Raw genomic sequence first — 20,616 nt, forward strand, 5'->3', positions numbered from 1 at the left:
AAAATCATAATGCTAAAACTCTGAATAATTATAATCATCACCCGGTACAGATACAGTTGAAATGGTACAATATGGAATGTACAGAAGTATACATGTATGGTTATCTGCAATTTGAGGTCTTACAATTAATTTCCTGTTACATTCAAACTACAGAAGCCATTATTAATAATCATATTATTAACAATTCACTGGATGGAATTCAGCACCTCAAGGGTTAATCCAACTCTACATATGGTTTGACCTTCCCTCGGTTTCCGAATTACCTATTCATGAAGTCAGTGGGGCTCCGCCTTCCCTGTGTCAGGACTTCACACACCCCCTGACTAATCACAGTTTAAAAGGATTAGGAACAACAGCCCATTGCAAGTGTGTTGATCTGGAGTCGCCAGACCCTCCGGTATATTGGACTATTAACCCCTCTGCCATGCCAGCAGTATGCACAGGAGGATCACCTGGAGAAGCAGGTAAATCACTGGCCGTTCTCTCGTCTGCGTTACCTGAGGGAGACGCTCCTCTCTGGAAGGGAGGCAAGCTCCTGTCAACAGCAGAAAGAGAGCCGGAGCTGACAGGAAGAGAGGGGTTTGCCAAGTAGCTTTACTAATCGAGGCTGTGTGCATGGTCTGAGATTACCGTCAGTGTTGTATGGGATTCTGAAAGCTTGTTCTATGCAATGTGTCCAAATCTTTTCTTTGGTATTATGAATTTATTTGTTTATTTGTCCAAAGACATCTGACCCATAACAAATTCAAAAAGCTATGCAGTGTATTTAATTTACAGTGACAGCAACACATTGCATTATAATTAAAAGTCTACCTAATGATCAGTGGTCACTAGATTTTGGGTCTGTCAGAAAGTTTGCTTCTTACATTTTTAAGTAACCAAATTGCTGGAAATAATATGGATCTTAGGCAATAATTTGTCATTTATAATTTCACCTGGTGTGCATCCTTTTTACGTAATTTAAACAGACACGTCCCATATATCTTTTCTAGTTGGCTAATCTGCATTTAAGTAGTATAAAATGGTCATCTACACCTCTGATAAAGTTGAAGACTAAGACCATTATCGTCTCTTCAGGATGCAACTTGAAATCCTCTACTTGGTGCAGAGAGGAAGAGATGAGCAGGTAACCGTTCATTAAAAGGGGGGGAAATACAGGTGGAAGTTGTTTAAAGGTTTTTAAACTTAATTTCAAATGGGTGACTCTATTTAACTAATCTGAAAAGGTTTGTAGGTTTAGGGAGAACATACTGAGCTAACAGTGGGACAGTGAAGCCAGAGTTGCTCCATGCTGACGGATAATAAGGTTGGGTGGCTAGAGTTTGTATTCAAATCTGTATTCAAGCTCAGGGCAACAAAGGGATTGATCCCTTTTACTTGCTTGTCAAAGGAGGTAAAATATTATCTCTGTTTCCAGCCACAAAAAGCAAACCAACGAAAAACAGAGAATGTTCTGGCTTTGAACTTGAAACTATTCTGGTTTCTGAAACTTGAGAAAACCGATGCTAAGAAATTGTTGTCATTGTTTTGATCACCCAGTTCAATTCAAACATTGTTGCCGTGACACGCACAGAACAGTCTCTATCACTTTGCATAACACACAGGTGTCTTGCATGTAAAACACTTGTGTATCCTATATGTCATGTTCGTTACAGCTCACAGAACCACTGACTGCCACAGGTAAAGTTATGTGTCCATGTAAACTATTTATTTTGTTTTTAGAGTTGAAATTGCAAATGGTGTTGAGCACCTACATTTACACGCATGCATAAGTGAATTGTCTCCGTTCATTTGAATTAGCAGTTTATTAGTGTGAATATAAAACTTGTACAGATGTTTCCTAAATGACTACATCTTCATTTCAATTCCCCTATTAACATGTCTAGGCTTTCAAATCAAAGTGTTTGCCAGTGTCTGGACCCGCTTCACCATTATTGTCATTCTGAAAGCGGACGTTGCGCTGAACAATATCTATAAGCACCAGTCCAAGCTCAACATTTCCACCATTGACTCATCTCTGTAGTTGGTGCCTAAGAATCCATTGGCACAGAGACTAGTCCAGTTTTATAGTCCAGTGAAACCTTGGACACATCGCTGTTTCTATCTTTCCTGTTCAGCGAGTTATAGTGAGAGGAGAAGTGGAAATTTCTGATTTCCTTTTTTACAAATTGTGTACAGAAACTGAAGTCCCAGAATATAAATAACAAATAAACCAGTGCTACAACCAGCATGACTGTCAAGGATTTTACTCCAATTAGATAATATTACATTATCTCATGCTAGATTCTCTCCTTTAAAGCTTTACCATGTATTCCAACAAATCTGGAGCTCTGGGATTATGCTCGGGAGTAAAAACACATTTCACATCACCCTTGTTAATCAGCAGATCTCAACAGATATAAAACCGTGAGTGGAAACAAATTGAATACCTGAGAATTGTGGCAGAACATGCAACAGTATAATGTACTGTAAAACGAAGGTGTGGTAAAAAGTACAATACAGTAATAGAAACAAGTGAATATGCAAAATAGCAATGTAGATTTCCTGTGGTGAGCAGCAAGGGACACTTTGTGAATTATTTACATTCAGTTTTACTTCCATCAAGATGATGAACAGAAAGCAGAAAGGGTTTTTTGTCTTCTCGTTGTACAGTGATGCTGTGTAATGTGTCGGTGTGAAAGCAGATGGATGAGAAAAGGGAACGCATGCACACCACTCTCATTGTTTAGTTTGGGTTTGCCTTTTCTCTCCTTTGATCTCCATTTAGCCACTTGCTACAAGATGCGCAGATTCCTCCGAGCTTCTCCCTGTGAATTTCCAGCATCTCCTAACGGCCGCTCTCTTTTTTTATTGATGTTTCAGAGCCTTTGCTTCCACTGAGCCAAGTTCGTTGGGACACTCGGAGACTGTGGGGGTCTCCAATAACAATGGCGTGGAGACCACCTGGAAGAGAAATAGCTATTATGAAGGTAAATAACTTTTTGACAAGACTGGATGGTTGGATTGCTGCTAACCCATCCTGACAATAACCTGATCGGTGCTGGAATGGCTGTAATGTTTGTCACACATTATATCCAACGTTTTATGTCCTGTCCGTGGCACCCGCAGGTTTTCAGACTTTGATGGGTCCTTACTACCTATTCTCTCCGGTGGTACAGGACTCGCACTCTACAGCAGGTTTGTGGACGAGTGACACATGTTTGAATTACGAATCGGGAGTTCAATTAGCACAGATCCGCCTGTCAGTGTGATGGATCAAACCAGAACAGGGCTTTACCTCAGTGAGACGGATGATCTACGGTGTCTACAGTTACACTGTAAGACAAAATGAGTCAATGACTCCGAAACCAGCATTGGATCATTATGTCGTTCTAAAGATGTTTCAACTTTGTAAACATCTCTCAAGTAGCCCAAGCAAAATGTAATCCGCACATTCAGCATGGATTGCTAGCAAAGACATTTTGTGTAGATCTGCTCTCCAAACATGGTAAAGCTCTGGATCTCACAGCTCTGAGCTGCTCTTAAGATTGCCTGCTCTATCACACAATCAAATGTAGCCAAATTCACGTCACAGACAATCAGGGTTTTTGATTTGATGTGAAGATTGCATGGCCTAATTATTCACCAATGACGAGTCTCCGAGATCTCCCAGAGTGGTGTTTTGATGGGCAAGGTTTTTCTGAAGATATGTCTTTTCAGAACTGTTTTTGCTGATTTAAAACTTCAGCGGCATAGATGCAGGAGTTATCAGGGCAGCTAGAGAGAGTATTTGCCTCTAGTGAAGTGCTGTACTATAGAGAAACCGATTTATTATGAAAGATTAACCTTGAAACTAATGGCATCACATTCATGCCAGTGCTGAATAGAAGATAAAAACTGGCTGCCAGTCTAAAGGGTTTCCTCTGTGGGACTGATATAGTTATCTATAATTCATCAGTAATTACATTATTCAACATTTAAGATTTGTTTGGTATCTGGAGAGGTAAGACTGAGATTCTTAAAGGACCATAACACAAACTGTCAAAGGACATGTATAGGTACAATAGATACGTTCTGTAATATTGTTGGGGTGTAAGCACACAATTTTTTAACAATATTCCTCCACTTCTCTAAAGAATATGGTGCACTAGTGTTAACCCTATCGTTTCAGTCCAGGAATCACACACAACCTGTGAGAACAAATTATTTTATCTTGGGTGGTCTTTTAAAGTTCTCGCTGACCTATCTCAGTGACCAGGAAGTGTAGGTTGTGTTCTGGGCGATTGGTATTACTTACTGTCGTAATGCAGATTTCATATCAGAAATTCAGGGTCATGGGTAGCGGGGACACAACATTGTTCTCCTTGTTTGGTTTCTCCTTCTCAAGTTTCGCATTCCCACTAATCTTATTGTATGGAAGATTTCATTACTCTCAATCATCCCATCATTTGATAATAATTGAATTGAATTGAATAATTGAAAATTCTGCTTTGCAAGCAGCAGTGAAGGTATACAAGGTTTGATTTGTCAAGACCTTCTCAAGGACAATCTAAATGGACGAGTGTGCAGTTTTTAATGGTAAAAATGATTTTGTCTCAATCTTCCACCTTGTTGGTATGTCTATTGCCATATTGCAAATTATCCTAGAAGCAATTCATGTTTGTTGTAATTCAAAGCTTTATTATAGTTTTACCTTTTTCTACAGGAATACAGAACAGGAGAAGTAATTCAGGTCAGAGACTAAACCTGCATCTAGACTTTGCACGACACTGACTTACATTGGCTAGATATTATACAGATTCACAAAAGCAAACCTTTGAGCTAGCATTCCCATCTGACTGGTCACAGCTTATTGACCCCAGAACATCCAGGAATTTGTATTGCTACTTTTGTTTCTTCAAAAGACCTTAGAGGATCAAGACTTACCACATCCAGAACACAGCTGAATTTCGTAATAACATCCTGCCTCTGTAAATCCTAAAACTCTCGCAGCAAAATAGGTTCGGTTGGTCACCTGTGTAAGATGTGGGGGTTGTCCATGACACGTGTGACCAGTCTATTCCCATCACAAAAGTCTTCCAGTGCGCAGTGACAGGAAGGGATACTTTTCTGTGGTGAAAAACAGATTAAGAGTCAAGGCCATTTGCACGCACTGAGAGACCACAATGCAGATACAATGAAACGAGCCTGTGTTCATCCAGGTGACATTATTGCACAGGTAGCAAACAAGCCCAGTGAAACACAATGACAAAGGCAGGGAGGGGCCAGTATCAGGTCTTTTCTCCTGCCCTCACTATGACGGAGAAACTGGCCCTGGTTCATGTCTTCTTGCTTGGTTAGGTCTTTATTCACCAGAAAGGCAACGGGGTCAGTGAACTCTGAATTTCTATTCAGGGCGACCATTATACTTTTTAAAGACTGTTGCTTTTAAAGACCATTTGAACCACAGCCTTTAAACATTTAATCTAATCTGAATTTGCCATTCAGCATTCTGTGGGGAAACAAACTAACACACAAAAAATAACAGCTTATATTCTGTACAGAACTCTGTGGTCTTTGCACTTCAGCCCATTGCATATTTTTGTTTAAACTAATACATAATTTATCATTTGATCTTGGGCAGATAGATCAATTAAGTCATTAAGGGTCAGTTAAGGGAACAAAAACATATAATTCAATCTGGGATAACAATACAAAATTAGAAATATTTAAAATGTCCTTGAAATGCAGTTTGAATAACAAACTATGAAATGTGATCTCTTCATCCTGGCTAGACCTTGCCCCAGTGATGTCACTTAAATTAAAACATGCATTTTAGATTCATTATTATCCCTATTCATAGCTGACCCAATTCCTGCTCTACAGTTTTTATCCTCCGCGAGGGAGCAGACAACAGACAGAGAGAAAAGTTACAAACTAGCAGACACTAACTCAATTGGGTTTTAGTCATTCACAGATTCAGGAATCTCACCCGTCCGTTGATTTGAAGGATCTCACGGACTTTGGCTTCAACGGCATAGCTCTGGGGTTGACACTGTCCAATCTGTATGTCTGTCCAGTTCAGGTCAGAGCGCAGGAGGAGTGGTTCAGTGTGGTGTCAGAGCTCTCTGCCTTCCTGAACAAAGGTACCCTCCCCCATCGCGATAGCTAAGCCCAACCTGCTGCTGGACAACCTGCCGCCCAACCCAACCCAGTGCTGGCCTCCTTCCTCCTGCCACCCCTGCCTCCCCATAAACATCACCAATGTGTCTCAGGGGCTGCCCTTCTCAACCAAAGAGTCCCTTAACTGACACTTACTCCTCTTGCACAATCTTATTTATTATTTTAATTCCCCTCAAAGTATTATAAATCTTCATCCCTTGTGGATGAATCCCAATTATGGATTTAATATCTTATTTTTAACCACAAATCACTTTGTTGGAAGCCACACATTTTTGCCAGTTTTCCACATACAGGTTTTAATATGGAAATTGGATTCCTTCACCCGCAATAGAGTTTAAATCGGCGATGCATATAAAACGGCTGAATATTGTAATTTTTCTTCATTCGGGTTCGTTTTTTTTTTTTTTATGAACAACTGGGAGGCGCAGAGTGCTTTGGTCATTTATCACGGCCCTCCCTGGGTGAATGGCAACAACATATGAAAGTGTTCCTCATGTGCAATATATTAATATACCAGATTAATTGACGCTTCATCAGCAAACTGCTTTCTCTGGAACTGTTGCTTGGAGAGTTCACTTTGGTGGTGGGGGTAGGGGGGGGATAACTCAATGCAAGGAGCGATGTGACTCCTGGGTATAAACATCAGCAAGCCTGCCCGTGTTTTTTTGATTATACAGCAGAAATTATGATTAGAAAGAGCATGACCAGCACTTTAGACGACTACAGGAGCAAACAATTACACATCCGACTGGGATTCTGCTAAAAGCCACAGGAAGGACACTCGGCACCACATGTGATAACACTGTGGATGACCATGCTGTAGGATATAGTGATGGGGATAGAAACAAGCTTATTGCTACTCCTTTGAAGAGTATTTACAATATGAGAGATGTCAAGTATATGAGTCAGTGAAGACCCAACAGATCTGTGCTTGAACTGTGCTTTCCATTTTGTTTTAAACTTTCGTGTCTTTGGGTTTTAGTCCTAATTACAGTTTGAACAACCTAATGTCCCCAGCTCTCCTGAACACATTGGTGATCTTTACAAAGCAATGTTGTGTACAAGGGCCACATCAGCAAAGCATTGTGTTTAAAATGTGCCAAAGGTCTTTCACACATCAATCCTGCTTTTATAAATATGAAAATAACAAGTGCTTTAAATTCATGCAGATTAAACTGCATCTTAAATTCATTTGCAAGAAAGGAACAAAGGAAAACGAATCCATCAAATCAATTGTATTGGCTCCAGACCTGGTGATGTACAAGGTTTAAGAATCGCACAATGATACAGACAAGATGAATATCTTAATGTGGAAGATATGCTGCTATTGTGTGCATAATGAAAAACATTCCCTCTGTTGTTGGACATGCCACTCTAGTTTCTTTTATTCTGTTGTCCGTGTTTAACTTTGCTGAATTGTGGAACAACTGTCATCTTTTTGATTATCTTCCCTTTAAATGAAAACTTGCATTTCTCTTCTATTTCCTTGATTCGGTTAGTTGTCAAAGGATAGTTACATTTTTACCGATTTTACAAATTCTCTGTCCATGATGTCGACTAAAGCAAGGATCTTGTATGAGGTTTAACGGAAGACTGAATCCTTCCCGAAGTGAAAGACCTCTGTGCTTGTAAAAGTAGCACACGGGTTGAAAACTCGATAAACATTAAAGTTTAAATCATGAACAAGTTCTGTTTTTAGAATATTGTGGTCTGGTAATCCATCGTTTGATAACTAACCAAATGTAATTTTCTTTAATGTGTTGTTTAAAAGCAGTTCTTTCTATCTTGTTTAAGGTTATTCATTGTTCTGTATAAATTAACACATTTCAGATTCAGAGGTGCTCTGAAATGTTTAATATAAGAAAAGACATGGGGCGGATATCTAAAATGTTATGCAGGAATATACTTTCCAAAACCTGCCAGCACTCAGTCATACAACATGTCAAGGATTTCAGCAAAAAGATTGCACTTCAGCTTCTGTCTCTTTCCAGAGAACACAATAACTCCAAACATCTACTATTGTCACAAATGGCTTATCATTTCCTGCAGGTGTATTTTTTAATTTTGTAAACTGTGTAGTATGTGGGATGCCATTGAAGTGACAAACTAATGCAAGATTTAACCTCTGTGGACATATGAAGAAGGTACACATCCTTTTATATGTCATGTGGGTTTCCACAAGTCAGAAGAGCCACCAAAACAGGGATCTCATCTGTGGGCTCCTTCCCTCACAGACCGTGACCTGCAGGAATAACGGACCCCTTCGCGTCTTATTTCAGGTCAGCCTGCCGCCGAGCCGGAGAGTGAGAGCCCAGAGGTGATTTACGATGATGTCCCCTGTGAAAACATCCAGGCCTCCGTTCCAGGTGAGCAACTGCCCAAGTGATGAGGAACTGGTGCTTATCTGGTCTCTGTTTTTTCAGTGATGAGAAGTAGAACAATCTTTTCATCTGTGCTCCCTCTGTGCAATAAGAGGTTTGGGAATTTAGGCCACACTTTCATCAGTGTCTGTGTCTAGCAGAGTTTGCCAGTATCGGGGTAGACTACACGCTTAACTCGCTCTTGTGCGTCCATGTCTTCTGCTTGATGCAGTTTGGATGAAAGCTGAAATTAAATAGTTTTCCTTTTTTTTTTAACAAAGAGCTGTATGTACTATATAAAAGTGATCAGGCGTGCCTCCCTGTTAGTAATGCAAATAAGAACGCTGACACCTGAAACATTGCTCAGGAAAACTGTGAGTAATGTAGTGATGGGAGACATCATTAGCTGTACTAAGGAGTTGTAGAGAATACAGCACTGCTTAACCTACTGAGACAAATTGACCCGCATACATTATTCTCCCAACGTCTCTGAGCAGTTGATCACGTTTGAAACGTACAGGCTATTTTGATTGCTTAAAAAAATATATCTAGATAAAACGCACTACTTGTTTAACATTTGTTGTTATTGAATGTTTATGTAACTGATAAATACTCATGTGGATTCCACAGTAATACCTAACATCAAGAAGCAACAAGAGAGAGAGAGAGAGAGAGGCATACGTGTGCTAATTTTCTGTTGGAAGAAGGAGGAATGTGAAAATGTCCGAACAGAGCTTGTGTGCAGGTTCTCTTGCGTGTCTCGCAGATGATCAGATCTACGAGGACGTGCAGCGGGAGGAGCTGGCGGCGGACAACGGCTGGAGCTCCAGTGAGTTCGAGAGCTATGACGAGCAGTCGGACAATGAGAGCAAGAGCTCTGCCCGCAGCAAGGTACTGGGGACCGGGGGTGGCTGTGGCTGAATGGGACTGAGCATGGCGGTGTTGGGAGAAAGCGGGGCTGGGCTGGGCTGGGCTGGGCTGGGCTGGGCTGGGCTGTGCCAGGCTGAAGCAACTCCTTGAGCGCCGGGGTACAGCATGGACTGGGTGGGAGAAGGAGGAAGCGAGGGAATGGTGCCCAAGTCGAAGGGAGAACAGGGCTGGAAACCCCAGCTCTCATAGTGCATCACACAGCGCAGATAGATGAAAACATTTATTGGAGACGTTGTAATTTGTATATTAAAATAACAAACACTTTAAATAGGCAATTGTGTGAATAAATGAGGTTATAAACAAAACGGCCTGTGGGGAATCATTATAGTGACTGGACTGGAGCTGTTATGCAGAACATGGATACGATTCTATAGCTGTTGTGAGATGGAGGGATGGACGGTACGTTTAGTGTCGTCTGGGCAGTAAAGACAATTTGGCATCACGGTACAATTGGGATGTAAAAATAGAACTGAAACTCCCTGCAAGGGACATCTAAAAAAATGTTTTACACGTGATATGAACACTTTGTTGATATGTACTCACCCGATAAAGTTCATTGGTAGGAGGAAGCAGCAGGAATTCACAATATTACGACACAACGGCTGGGGATTTTGATACCAGACTCTTATTAGTCTTGTGCAACACCGGCTGAAAGTGAAAGTCCTGTTGAGTGACGGGTTTGCAAAAACGACTGTGCCCATTTGACCTGAATGTTGTCTGTAATGATGGATGGAAACCGTAATGCCACGGATCAGGCCTGGGCCTAATCTTTGAATTTGGTGGCTCATCTCTAAGCAATAATCATGCAGAAGCTAGTTAGTGTTGTATGACTATTTCCCACAAGGTGGCACTGCCTCCTAAAATTCACCGGCAAAATCTGTGGATTTACAGAACATGGGAACGTGATTCAAATCCCAAGCGAGTTTTATAGCAGCGTTTATTTTTTAAGCTTTACGTGTCCCCTATTATTGCACAGACGTATGATATCGGCATGTTTCCGTGTTAAAACCCTGGTTCAACCTCGTGAACAGCAGCAGTTGAAAGTATAGTATTGAAAGCAAAAAACGATTTTGCCTCAGCTTCTGGGGACAGTGCATTAACCATAGACAAGGACTCGAAGGATAGGGGCGCAGTGTTTTGCCGCTAATGCAGAGATCCGCTCTGGCAGGGAAAGGGTGCCTGTGAGCTGACGGTCTCTTTCGGTTCCTCTTTCTTCGGGAGCCTCCCTCATTCCCTTTTGCTTCTTCCAGTCTGGGCATTTCACTGTTGTCTGTCATCTTTTTTTTGCTTCTGGGCGCCTGACATTCCTGCGAACATCTTGTGAGCCTTTTTCTACCTACACTGCCAAGGTATTCCTCTTAAACGCCAACACAGTTACAGGCTAGGCACGCTTGCAGACACCTCCTGGCTCGGCTCTACGAGGGAAGGAAACTGGCATCTGAAATTCTTCCCTGAAGGGAATCTGAGAGTAACAGTGTAGCGGTCTTTCATGTGGTGAATATGGATGGCAGGAAAATGAGAACCACACACACATACTTGGAGCTGGTGCTAATAATCACACTGCATATACTTACTATGCATGTTTTTTCCTTCAAAATGCTGAGTTTTAATATGAAATGTTACAAAAATGTTAAATTATGGTTTTCTTGTAGGATCATTCTTACTTGTTTGGGGGTATCTGACAGGAGGGGCTGAGGTGGGTCAGTAATGATGTGTTACAGATCATAGACATGAGTGGAAATACAAATGAATGCTTCAGAAATCTTAATGTGCATTTCCATGCTACCAAAAAGAGCATTCTGTATTCTGTGGCTGTAATACACATGATCCGACCCTTGGGTTGTGGTTTTGCTTCTGATTTATGGAGAAGTTTTTGCATTTCCCCAAATCGGTGCAGCTGCATTGTTGAAGGGAACATCTACAATTCTTAACACTGATTTTAGGTTATAATGTTCCAGCTACTACAGTTTAAATAACACAAACATGAACGCTGTGCTGCCAGAATAGTTAGTGTAAAGATAGGGAGCAACACAATGCCAAATTAAAGTTGGGTAAACCTTTTTCTCTCTCTCCTATGCTGTTAGTTGTTTCCAATGCTCCATACTGTTGTCTTAAAGGATAAATTCATAATTAATTAAACAAAACTCTGACTTTGCCTTTCCAAATGTCAAAACATATTCTATGGTTTAATTGACCTTTTAAACATCGGTACAGCATTGTTTAACAGTGAACTCGGGGAAATAGAATGCCTTTCTGAATTATTCTGTAATCAATTAAAAAAACTAAACAAAAGTGTACTCTAAAATAAAGCATTTAATAGTGGATATCTAATATACCCAATACAGATGCTAAGACACAAATCTGTGTATACCTACCCTAGAAAATGAGCAGTCCTAATCTTTTCCATACGGCTTGGCTTTTTTGTGTGGTGTGCCCAATTTAAATTTGAAAATGTGTAGCATGTCGACTTCAAAGTTGAAAATACAGGGACTTCCCCTTCACAAGTAAATCAATATGGTCAGGCTTCTTTAAGAAAAGACGACGACAACAAATGAATACACAAACCAAAACCAGCAGCCCTCTCTTGCTTGTTCACCATTTCCACCTGCCTGCCTGCACTGAACGCTGTGGCCTCCTCTTTGTTTTGGATCCAAGTGAATTCTGTAGCTGTTACTGCCTTGCTTGCCTTGCCTTGATTCTTGCTCTCCCTGTCTCTCTACCTCTTGTTTTTTCTCTCTCTTCCTTCCTCTTACCTCTTACCCACCTCCTGCCCCTGTGGGGCTGCCTGGGCGATGCCCGTAGATCTCTCCAGATGTGCACCGGCTGAAGGAACGTTGCGCCCGGACCAAACGGGAACTGCTGGCCATGCGGCTGGGGGGCCGCGATGTCACCCAGATCAAACAGAGCTATGACTTGAAGGTACCGCTTGGGGACTGGGGGTGTAAAGCGGTATTTCATATGAATTATTACAATATTTAGCTTATATAGTGGCTTTCATGACAAAACATCTCAAGGCACTTTATATTAAAACTGAGTAACATCCAGGACATATATACAAACATTTGAATACAATAAATTAATAAATAAATGTGCTTGAGAGTCCAAACCTGGGCTTGTTCGGTTTTATGGGAGGCTGAAGTTGGGAAACGCTGGAGTACAGTTGCAGTGAACCTTGACCCCGAAACAACCTTCTTTGGGTTTAGCAGAGGGAGATACACCAGGCAACACTTACAAGATTGGCTACTTTTGTGGGTTGGTTAATTGCTTTCAGGTGTGCTGATTCATAGGGATATTTTGCAAAGATTTTTTGAAAGAATCAAGAATCTACTATCAATCAATCCAGTGACCTCGCTTGATTGTTTTAGTTTCCTTTGGCGTTTGTTACACACAGCGAAGAGGAAAATGCCGACACATTTTAAAGGTGGAAAACGAACCAACTTGAAATGGTTTTGTTAAGCTCTTCCTCGTGATTGTGAGGAAATCCATATTGGTAACAGGCCAGAATAAATCATTGTGGATTATAGATAGGGACTAATATGGACTATCTCACCTCGCTACGCTCTCCAGCACATTTTGGCCTGATTATCGGATTTTGTGGGAAAAAAATAAATTGTTTACTTCCTCACTCCCCAGTGGGTCAACTTCCAAAAGACAGGATGTAGTACTGTAGAGAATGAGGAATGACATGACAGAATTAAGTCAGAGTAGAGGAAGGCAGTCTAGTCCCTGTTAGGAGGCTGTGTGTGTGTGTGTGTGTGTGTGTGTGTGTGTGTGTATGTGTGTGTGTGTGTGTGTGTGTGTGTGTGTGTGTGTGTGTGTGCATAAATTATATGGCCGTAGATCTTTAAAGAGTAGTGATGCAGGGGGATAAAATATGTACAAGGTTGAAGTACACTACTTGTAATGCCTAACAGGTTAAAAGCCTCATTGTGTTCTTATAGTAGTGTTTCATTCACTGCATGCCTTAAATACAATAATAAATACACAATGAATTAAATAAAGGAATAGTGGAGACATTGCCAAAGGCTGCTGATTAGAGAGACTGTATTCTTGGAGCCATAGATTAGAAAGCTTTCTAATTTATTACTGCGGGTTGAACACACTTGAGCTACATTGGGGCGTATTGAAGTACACAGCAGGGATCAATACGGAAACACAACGCAGGCCACATACTGTACCCGTCTCTGCACAGTCATGAGTTATGAGGGTGCATAACGGTGTAGTGCTACTGGGCAAGAACTTGCCTTGAAAAGGTACGATCTGAGCTTAATGTATTCGTGTTTTTTTTTCTCATTTCTGCGAGGATGCTTGCCTGTGGTGGTGCAGAAATTGCAAAACCAGAAGGATGGATTTCCTCCCGTGATGAACCGACTGTTGTTTGCTGGCTCTGCAGATGACGATCTATAAATGGATTAAGAAAAAAAACTAAAAATGATCCCCTTCTCTGCTTCTCCTCCAAAAACAGGTTCATCAGCTCATGAAGGCGGCCAAAAATGGGACGAAAGATGGACTGGAAAAGACCAAAATAGCCGTCATGCGAAAAGTCTCCTTCCTGCACAAGAAGGATTCTCCAGGTATTGCATTAAATATTTCCTGTCTGTTGTAATGTTTCAGCTGGCTTGTGTTTAAAGCCCGTTTTCGCTTCTGGATATGACAGGGAATGTGATAATTATTCAAATCCATCATGCTGTCGATTTATTATTATTATATGCTGGCTGGAATGAGTTTATGGGGGAAGACGTGAATAAACCTGTAGGAAAACAAATGTATTAAGCATACAATTATTATTATACATAGTCTGCCAGGGAGAGGGATGACTTTAGGAATCTTTTTGACGTACAGAGAAGTGCATTTAAAATGTTCACAACAAATGGTTCCCCCCCATTAGAAGGTTTTATGATCAATCAATACCAGGTCATTTTAAGGAACTGAAGATGCAAGCTTATGAAATTAATGTATAGTTAATGCATGTATTGTTAGGATGAATCTAAGCGGCGTTGTAGATCATTTTGAAAGTCTCTAATCTAATATACCCAATAAAGTTGCTAAAACAAATCTGTGTATACCTACCCTAGAAGCAGGCTATAGGATGTCTGCATATGTGAGTGAAAAAACAATACTTTAAAGGGCTAATGAACTCTGATATTAATGAACAGATTTTTCAGTAGTCTCTGTATTTGTTACATAACACCCCCTGGCTAGGTGAGGTAAGTGTAGTTTGGATGTGAAATGCAAAATACAGAGTTTTCTTTCCTCTCTGATATTTCAAAGCTCGGCCTTTGCGATGAAAGCCTTTAACTGCGCTCAGGAGAAAAGTCAATATCCAATTCAATAGCTTGAATGCCCACAGCTCTGTGTCTTTCTTGCAGATGACGTGGAGGACGACGCGGGGTACCTGGACGTCACCCTGTCGGACGTGAAACACCCCCCTCCGGAGCTGTCGCCGATGCCGGAGGGCCTGAGCAGCCAGCAGGTCTGAGTCTCAAAATACCTTCTCACTTTACCCATGTGCTCGTTAGTGTAGATGAGGACAGTTCCTACATATTCACACAAGCTTGAGGCGCATCAAGGCGAGGGTGCAGGAAGCAGACGGCATGCCACTTAGGTTTGCAGAAGCTGGAAATCGAACCTGAAGCCGTCTGGAATGGGGACTCTTTCTTCCACTGGCCAGCAAACAGTACTCCAGGTTAACCCAATTAACTGAAGTTGTGCGCTGATGCGGTCCCAGGCGCCAGTGGCCTACATACAATATGAACTTCAGGGTGAGAATCGAATCTGTCATTATCCTGCTTCCAGAGCAACCATGGTTAAAGTTGTCCCTTTTTAAATGATCAATAGAAGAGCAGAATGTAGGAAAGCTACCCTCTTGTTATTTAAAACCAGTAGCAGACAATGAAGACCAAAGACCGATCGTTTGTGTCAGAGGGGCTCTGCAGTTCTCCTTGGAGGGGGGGGGGGTCTCGCTATGGTTCTTACTCTCTCTGTCCTCAGATTGTGCGACGCCACATCCTGGGATCCATCGTCCAGAGCGAGCGCAGCTATCTGGAGTCGCTGAAGAGAATCGTGCAGGTTTGTCCCTTAAGAGAGAGATCTGTCAGTCACATCCCCTTTAACTGGTACAGCTGCTGTGTTTTTACGATTGAGTAGGGTTCCCCGGATGACCTCTGGATACAGTCCAGAAGATACATTAATCATCTTCTTTAATACATAATAAATTAAATTCAATGTTTGGTTCATTCAGATGGGGTCTTGGATTATACCAAAATCTGGGTAACTAATTTCCCTGTTCCACGGACACCCAGTGAATTCACAACCCGGTCTTGTTTCCTCGTCCGCTCATATCAACATTGTCATAGAGAGGTTTGTGCTGTACTTCAAAGAAAGACTTCTTCGTGTCCTTTCCACATCTGTCCAGCTGTGCATTTAGGCTATTTAGTAACATAGAAAGTGGGGAAAATAAGCCATGATGCCGATACGAAAACATGGACCCAAATTATAAAGTTTAATATGGTACATACACTTTTGAATTTCTGTGGTTCATACATCCCTTACTTTGCTCAACATGAGCAAATGAACCACTGCTGCCACAGGGTATGATTGTGTATGAGGGAAAGGAAACATGACATGAGGTTTATGTTACGTTTTTGAAGTATAAGTAGCTGTTATTTGTAGGTGTAGCTGTGTATCTGTTTCTTCTTCAATGAGGTTTTAATCTAAAAGCCTTTAATGTGCTAATTTTTCAACCAAAGCTTTGTTACAGCTAAAATGGGTGTCATTACAGGCAATCACAATATCTGATAGATAGATGTTTATACAGATCAAAAACATCTGTAGAAAACACATTTTGTTATTACATTTTTGTGATGGCATGTGATCCATACTGTTGCTTTTGATCTTCGGCTGGGATTAATACTTTGTGGGGAATAAAAGAGATTTGTATTTCTTTGAAAAGAGAAAACAACAAAACGATCTCCTTATTAGAGACAGCAGAAGGTATTGCAGAAGCTTGTAATTCACTGTGAAATATTTGTTTCTGCTTCTAAACAGTTTATTTTGGGAGTCTGTACACTTTTGGTCCAACTAAGTATATGAAGTGACACATCTGCCTGTAAGGATATGCAGTCAATCAAAACCACAACCCATACTTTCAGAAAGAAACAATACTTCACTTCCTCATTCCTAAATAAGTGAAATAGTCCTAGATTGTAATTACTTCTCATGGCTAGCAAAGGATGGTAACAACCAACAAACAGGGAATATGTGTTCAACGCTTTTTCTTCTTCACCACAAAATCAAACATTCAGCTTTGTCAGCTAAGTATGAACCCATAACATTTCCAATGCAAGCGAGACATCATGTATTTTATAACCAGGCTGTTTCCAGACAAAAATAAGAGTGGTACACAGGTAGTCCTATAACATTTGTGACCGAGTATGTCAAGAAAGGCTAAACTACAAAAATGTTATCACAATAATAACATCTTATAGATATTACTTTGGATTTTATACCCATTCTTCCAAAAATTTGACACAGAGTCTTAGTTTATCTACAAAAGGGGAAGTCAAAGTATTTCTCAATTTAAGGGGTGCTTTTATTTATAACTGCAACTGAATTTCCCATAGTAGACAGAATAGTAAACAAGTATTTATATCTGTCTCTCAAACTATCTATCTATCTGTCAGCCAGTCATCATATATCGATCCAGAATAAAACTTATCCGAGTAAACAGTGAGGCTTGACTGATTCAAAGCTTGCTCGACATGAGAGGTGTCCTTACCTGGAATGAGTCAGTCCCTTGCAGATCTTCTTACTTGATCACGAGACCCCATTGAGGCTTATTTGAAATGTTAGGATCTCACCTTCTTGCCTAGCCGTCAGTGTGGAATAGTCTTGCCTCTTGCCTCTTGCCAGGAGTACCAGAAGCCCCTGCTGGAGGTAGAGCCGCGCATGCTGAGCCCCAGGAAGATCCGGACTGTGTTCTTCCGCCTGCGGGAGATCCTGCAGTGCCACTCCATGTTCCAGATCGCACTCGCTTCGCGGGTGGCCGAGTGGGATGCCACCGAGAAGATCGGGGACCTGTTTGTGGCCTCGGTGAGTCCAGGCCCCCCGGAGCACAGATTCTTCCGAAACGCAGCCACGGTCCTTTCAACCTATATTGAATATACTTCAGCTCAGATCATAACCCTTCCAATCAATCAAAACCTCACCAGAGCACAGCCGTCCAAATTTCTGCCCTTGATGAACTTAATATAAAAATCAATGACTTATTTTATTTCACAAATATACACATTTCAAGACGCATCATACAGTAGTAATGAGGAAAATACAATGTTTTCAGAGTGTTACAGTGTAATGACTATTATGAAAGGAATCCAAACCCCTGTTGAAAAGCATGACCCTGCTATTTGATAAGGACAGAGTTCAGCGCACATTACAAGTGAATTGGGAGCTCTTTGTATTCAGTAGGGAGCGTGGAGGGAAAATCTTGGTGCAAATGCGAGATGACAGGGACATTTGGGGCTGTTTCATCCTGAGTGTGTGTGAAGAGAGAATGGCTTAATGGCGAGATCTATTTCAGTTAGGTCAGAAAGAGAATATGTGAAAAGAGGGCTTATTTTTACTTTACGGAGGTATTAGAAGTGTTTTGTGCCTGGCCGAGTAGTGGGAGAGAAACATTTGTACAGAAAATCTATCCCCTAGTGCCGGAAATGTTATTTAGACTTGAGATCAGTCCTAGTTACCAGAAATGTGTTGTCATTTCGGTTTGAGTACAGCATTACGAAGACACTACCCCGATTTAACTCCCAGCTACTTCAGGAGGGATGCTCAAATGTAATTTATGTACAAAACTCACAGGAACGGTAGCACACTTATAATATGCATTCAATTATACACACAATGAATCCTACCTCAGTGCCAAATTAATGAAGCATCGGGATAAATTATATCAAATAGATAGATTTGCTGTTTTAGCACAGATATTGGATGTGTGCAATGTTTAGCCTTTTAAAGGGCAGCTTATTCAGCTTTGACCTTATTTATCGCGCAATTACATTGATCTCCTTTAGATCCCCTTAACAATATGAAGATCCTCTCATTAATTGTGAGCGGATATAGCTGAAACACTCGACACCTACTCCAGAGCTCTGTTGATAAGGCAGGAACACCCACTGATTGATTTTGTAATAACAACTTATTAATCAGAAAAGGCGTTCATGCTACAATGCCTCCTAATCAAATCTGATCATAGCTATTTGAAGCAGACGAGAGACGGCAATGCGAGGGTTAAGTTCCTTTGTGGTGCTTTAGTCTCGAACTGCGATCTGTTAATTTACTGATCAGCCAAAGCGCCGTGATCAGCAGCGATATCCGAGTCTTCCGTTTAATCAAAGTGAAATTAATTTATTTGCACTTTCTTGTCCATGTAGCACAATGTCTTTTTAATGAATGCATTTGAATATTTTTGTGGTCTGTTTGTAAGTGAACGGCACTGGAAACTGATAAGATTAAATTCATTAACTAAATTTCCCATTAGTGAAAGCGACGGCGGTGGAATGAAATAAAAACAAGTATTAATGTCACCGTTTTTATTCTTGAGTGCATATGTGCGTTTATAAAAACTATTGAGAAACAACCATCCTCTTGAAACCCGTCCCACCAATTATCAGGAAGTACCTGTTTAGGGAACAGATTAATTAGAAAGAGTTTGGAAACTTTAGCCTTTGAAGTCCATTACAGGACAAGATGTGATTTGCTATTTGCTTTCTCTTTCACTTTTATTCCCTCTCTTCTTCCAGTTCTCCAAGTCTATGGTGGTGGATGTGTACAGCGATTACGTCAATAACTTCACGAACGCGATGGCCCTCATTAAAAAGGCCTGCATCTCCAAGCCTGCCTTCCTGGAATTTCTAAAGGTGAGGTGTCCCTGCAGCAGTCCTCGGCTCATGGAGAGCACACTCAACCGCTCTCAGACACCTGTCTTTTATTGAAGGGGAATGGGGAATCTACCTAATTAAATTTGTTCTCACTGTCTCACGGATCACTGCTGATTTCGGTACCTAATAAGCTCTCAGGTATTAGATTATTATTATTATTTGCTTGTAATTGTAGACGTAAAGGACTCCTGGCAACCCCAAGTATTCCAAATGAGATTTCGACCGTAATGAATCAAATTTCTGGATAGTACAGATCCCATAGTTTGCTTTAGTTACAAATTGTCCTGTTTTGTGTGTGGCGCCGATTCCTCCCTCTCATCTGCTCCGTCTCTGCTATGGCCTTCAGAAGAAGCAGGCGTCCAGTGTTGACCGGATCACTCTGTATGGCCTGATGGTGAAGCCCATCCAAAGATTCCCTCAGTTCATCCTCCTGCTGCAGGTCAGTACGGCTGGGCTCTCTGCACACACACTGGTGGCCCCGACACACACAACACCATTGTCAACCCACTGGACGGCACGTCACTGTCAGATGGGTTCCAGTGAGCCAGATCTGGCCTGGGATTCAAACAAATCCATTCAGGTGTTTGACCTCACTCAGAGCTGATTGTTATACACAAACGGTGACATAGACATAGAGACCCACCGATTCAGATGCACAATTTAACAAAGATTCAAAAGCATCGGTATCACATGTACAAGAGCTTCATACTGATCTCTTTGTAGTGGAACCCTCTTCATGTTGTGTGAAGCTCATTTGGCATCTTCAGTTCGGATGGGACAGGATCGGAGTAACTCCTCGCTCTGTGTGTCTTTCAGGACATGTTGAAAAACACGCCCAGGGGCCACCCAGACCGCCTGCCCCTACAGCTAGCCCTCACCGAGCTGGAGACCCTGGCGGAGAAGCTCAATGAGCAGAAACGAGTGGCCGACCAGATCGCAGAGATCCAACAGCTTGCCAAGAGTGTCAGTGACCGCACGCTCAACAAGGTAGCGGCCGACCCGCCCGTCTGTCTGTACGTCCGAGCGTCTGTCTGTCTGACTGGATGACGTTAAAGTGTGTGTTGAAAAGCACTGGGAACAGGTTAGAAATGGCAACATAAAAAACATCTGCTCTGATCTGTACTTCCAAATAATTCCTCTTCCGCCGAGACTACAGTTAATTACATTCAGTTGAGATTCTTGGAAAAAAAAAAAAAAAAGACTGATATATGGAAACGTGTGGTTTGTGGAAGTGTCTGTTTACCAGTCTC

At 41.4% G+C, this 20,616-nt stretch overlaps 1 protein-coding gene across 3 annotated transcripts in view; it reads left to right on the forward strand.

The window, feature by feature from the left end:
- The window catches only part of LOC136713388 (rho guanine nucleotide exchange factor 10-like protein), a 97,249-nt gene that overhangs the window by 17,030 nt on the left and 59,603 nt on the right, over positions 1-20,616 (forward strand). For 2 of the 3 annotated variants that reach the window (XM_066690434.1, XM_066690435.1), the window contains exons 5-15: positions 2,863-2,969; positions 8,421-8,507; positions 9,268-9,392; positions 12,234-12,350; positions 13,897-14,005; positions 14,801-14,904; positions 15,423-15,500; positions 17,343-17,522; positions 19,229-19,345; positions 19,713-19,805; positions 20,183-20,353. In XM_066690434.1, coding sequence (XP_066546531.1) covers positions 2,863-2,969; positions 8,421-8,507; positions 9,268-9,392; positions 12,234-12,350; positions 13,897-14,005; positions 14,801-14,904; positions 15,423-15,500; positions 17,343-17,522; positions 19,229-19,345; positions 19,713-19,805; positions 20,183-20,353 — 1,288 coding nt within the window. The remainder of the gene's footprint in view (positions 1-2,862; positions 2,970-8,420; positions 8,508-9,267; positions 9,393-12,233; positions 12,351-13,896; positions 14,006-14,800; positions 14,905-15,422; positions 15,501-17,342; positions 17,523-19,228; positions 19,346-19,712; positions 19,806-20,182; positions 20,354-20,616) is intronic. The other variant, XM_066690436.1, reaches the window with a different exon arrangement.

The sequence above is a fragment of the Amia ocellicauda genome, chromosome 18, assembly GCF_036373705.1.
Source record: "Amia ocellicauda isolate fAmiCal2 chromosome 18, fAmiCal2.hap1, whole genome shotgun sequence".
NCBI lineage: Eukaryota > Metazoa > Chordata > Actinopteri > Amiiformes > Amiidae > Amia > Amia ocellicauda.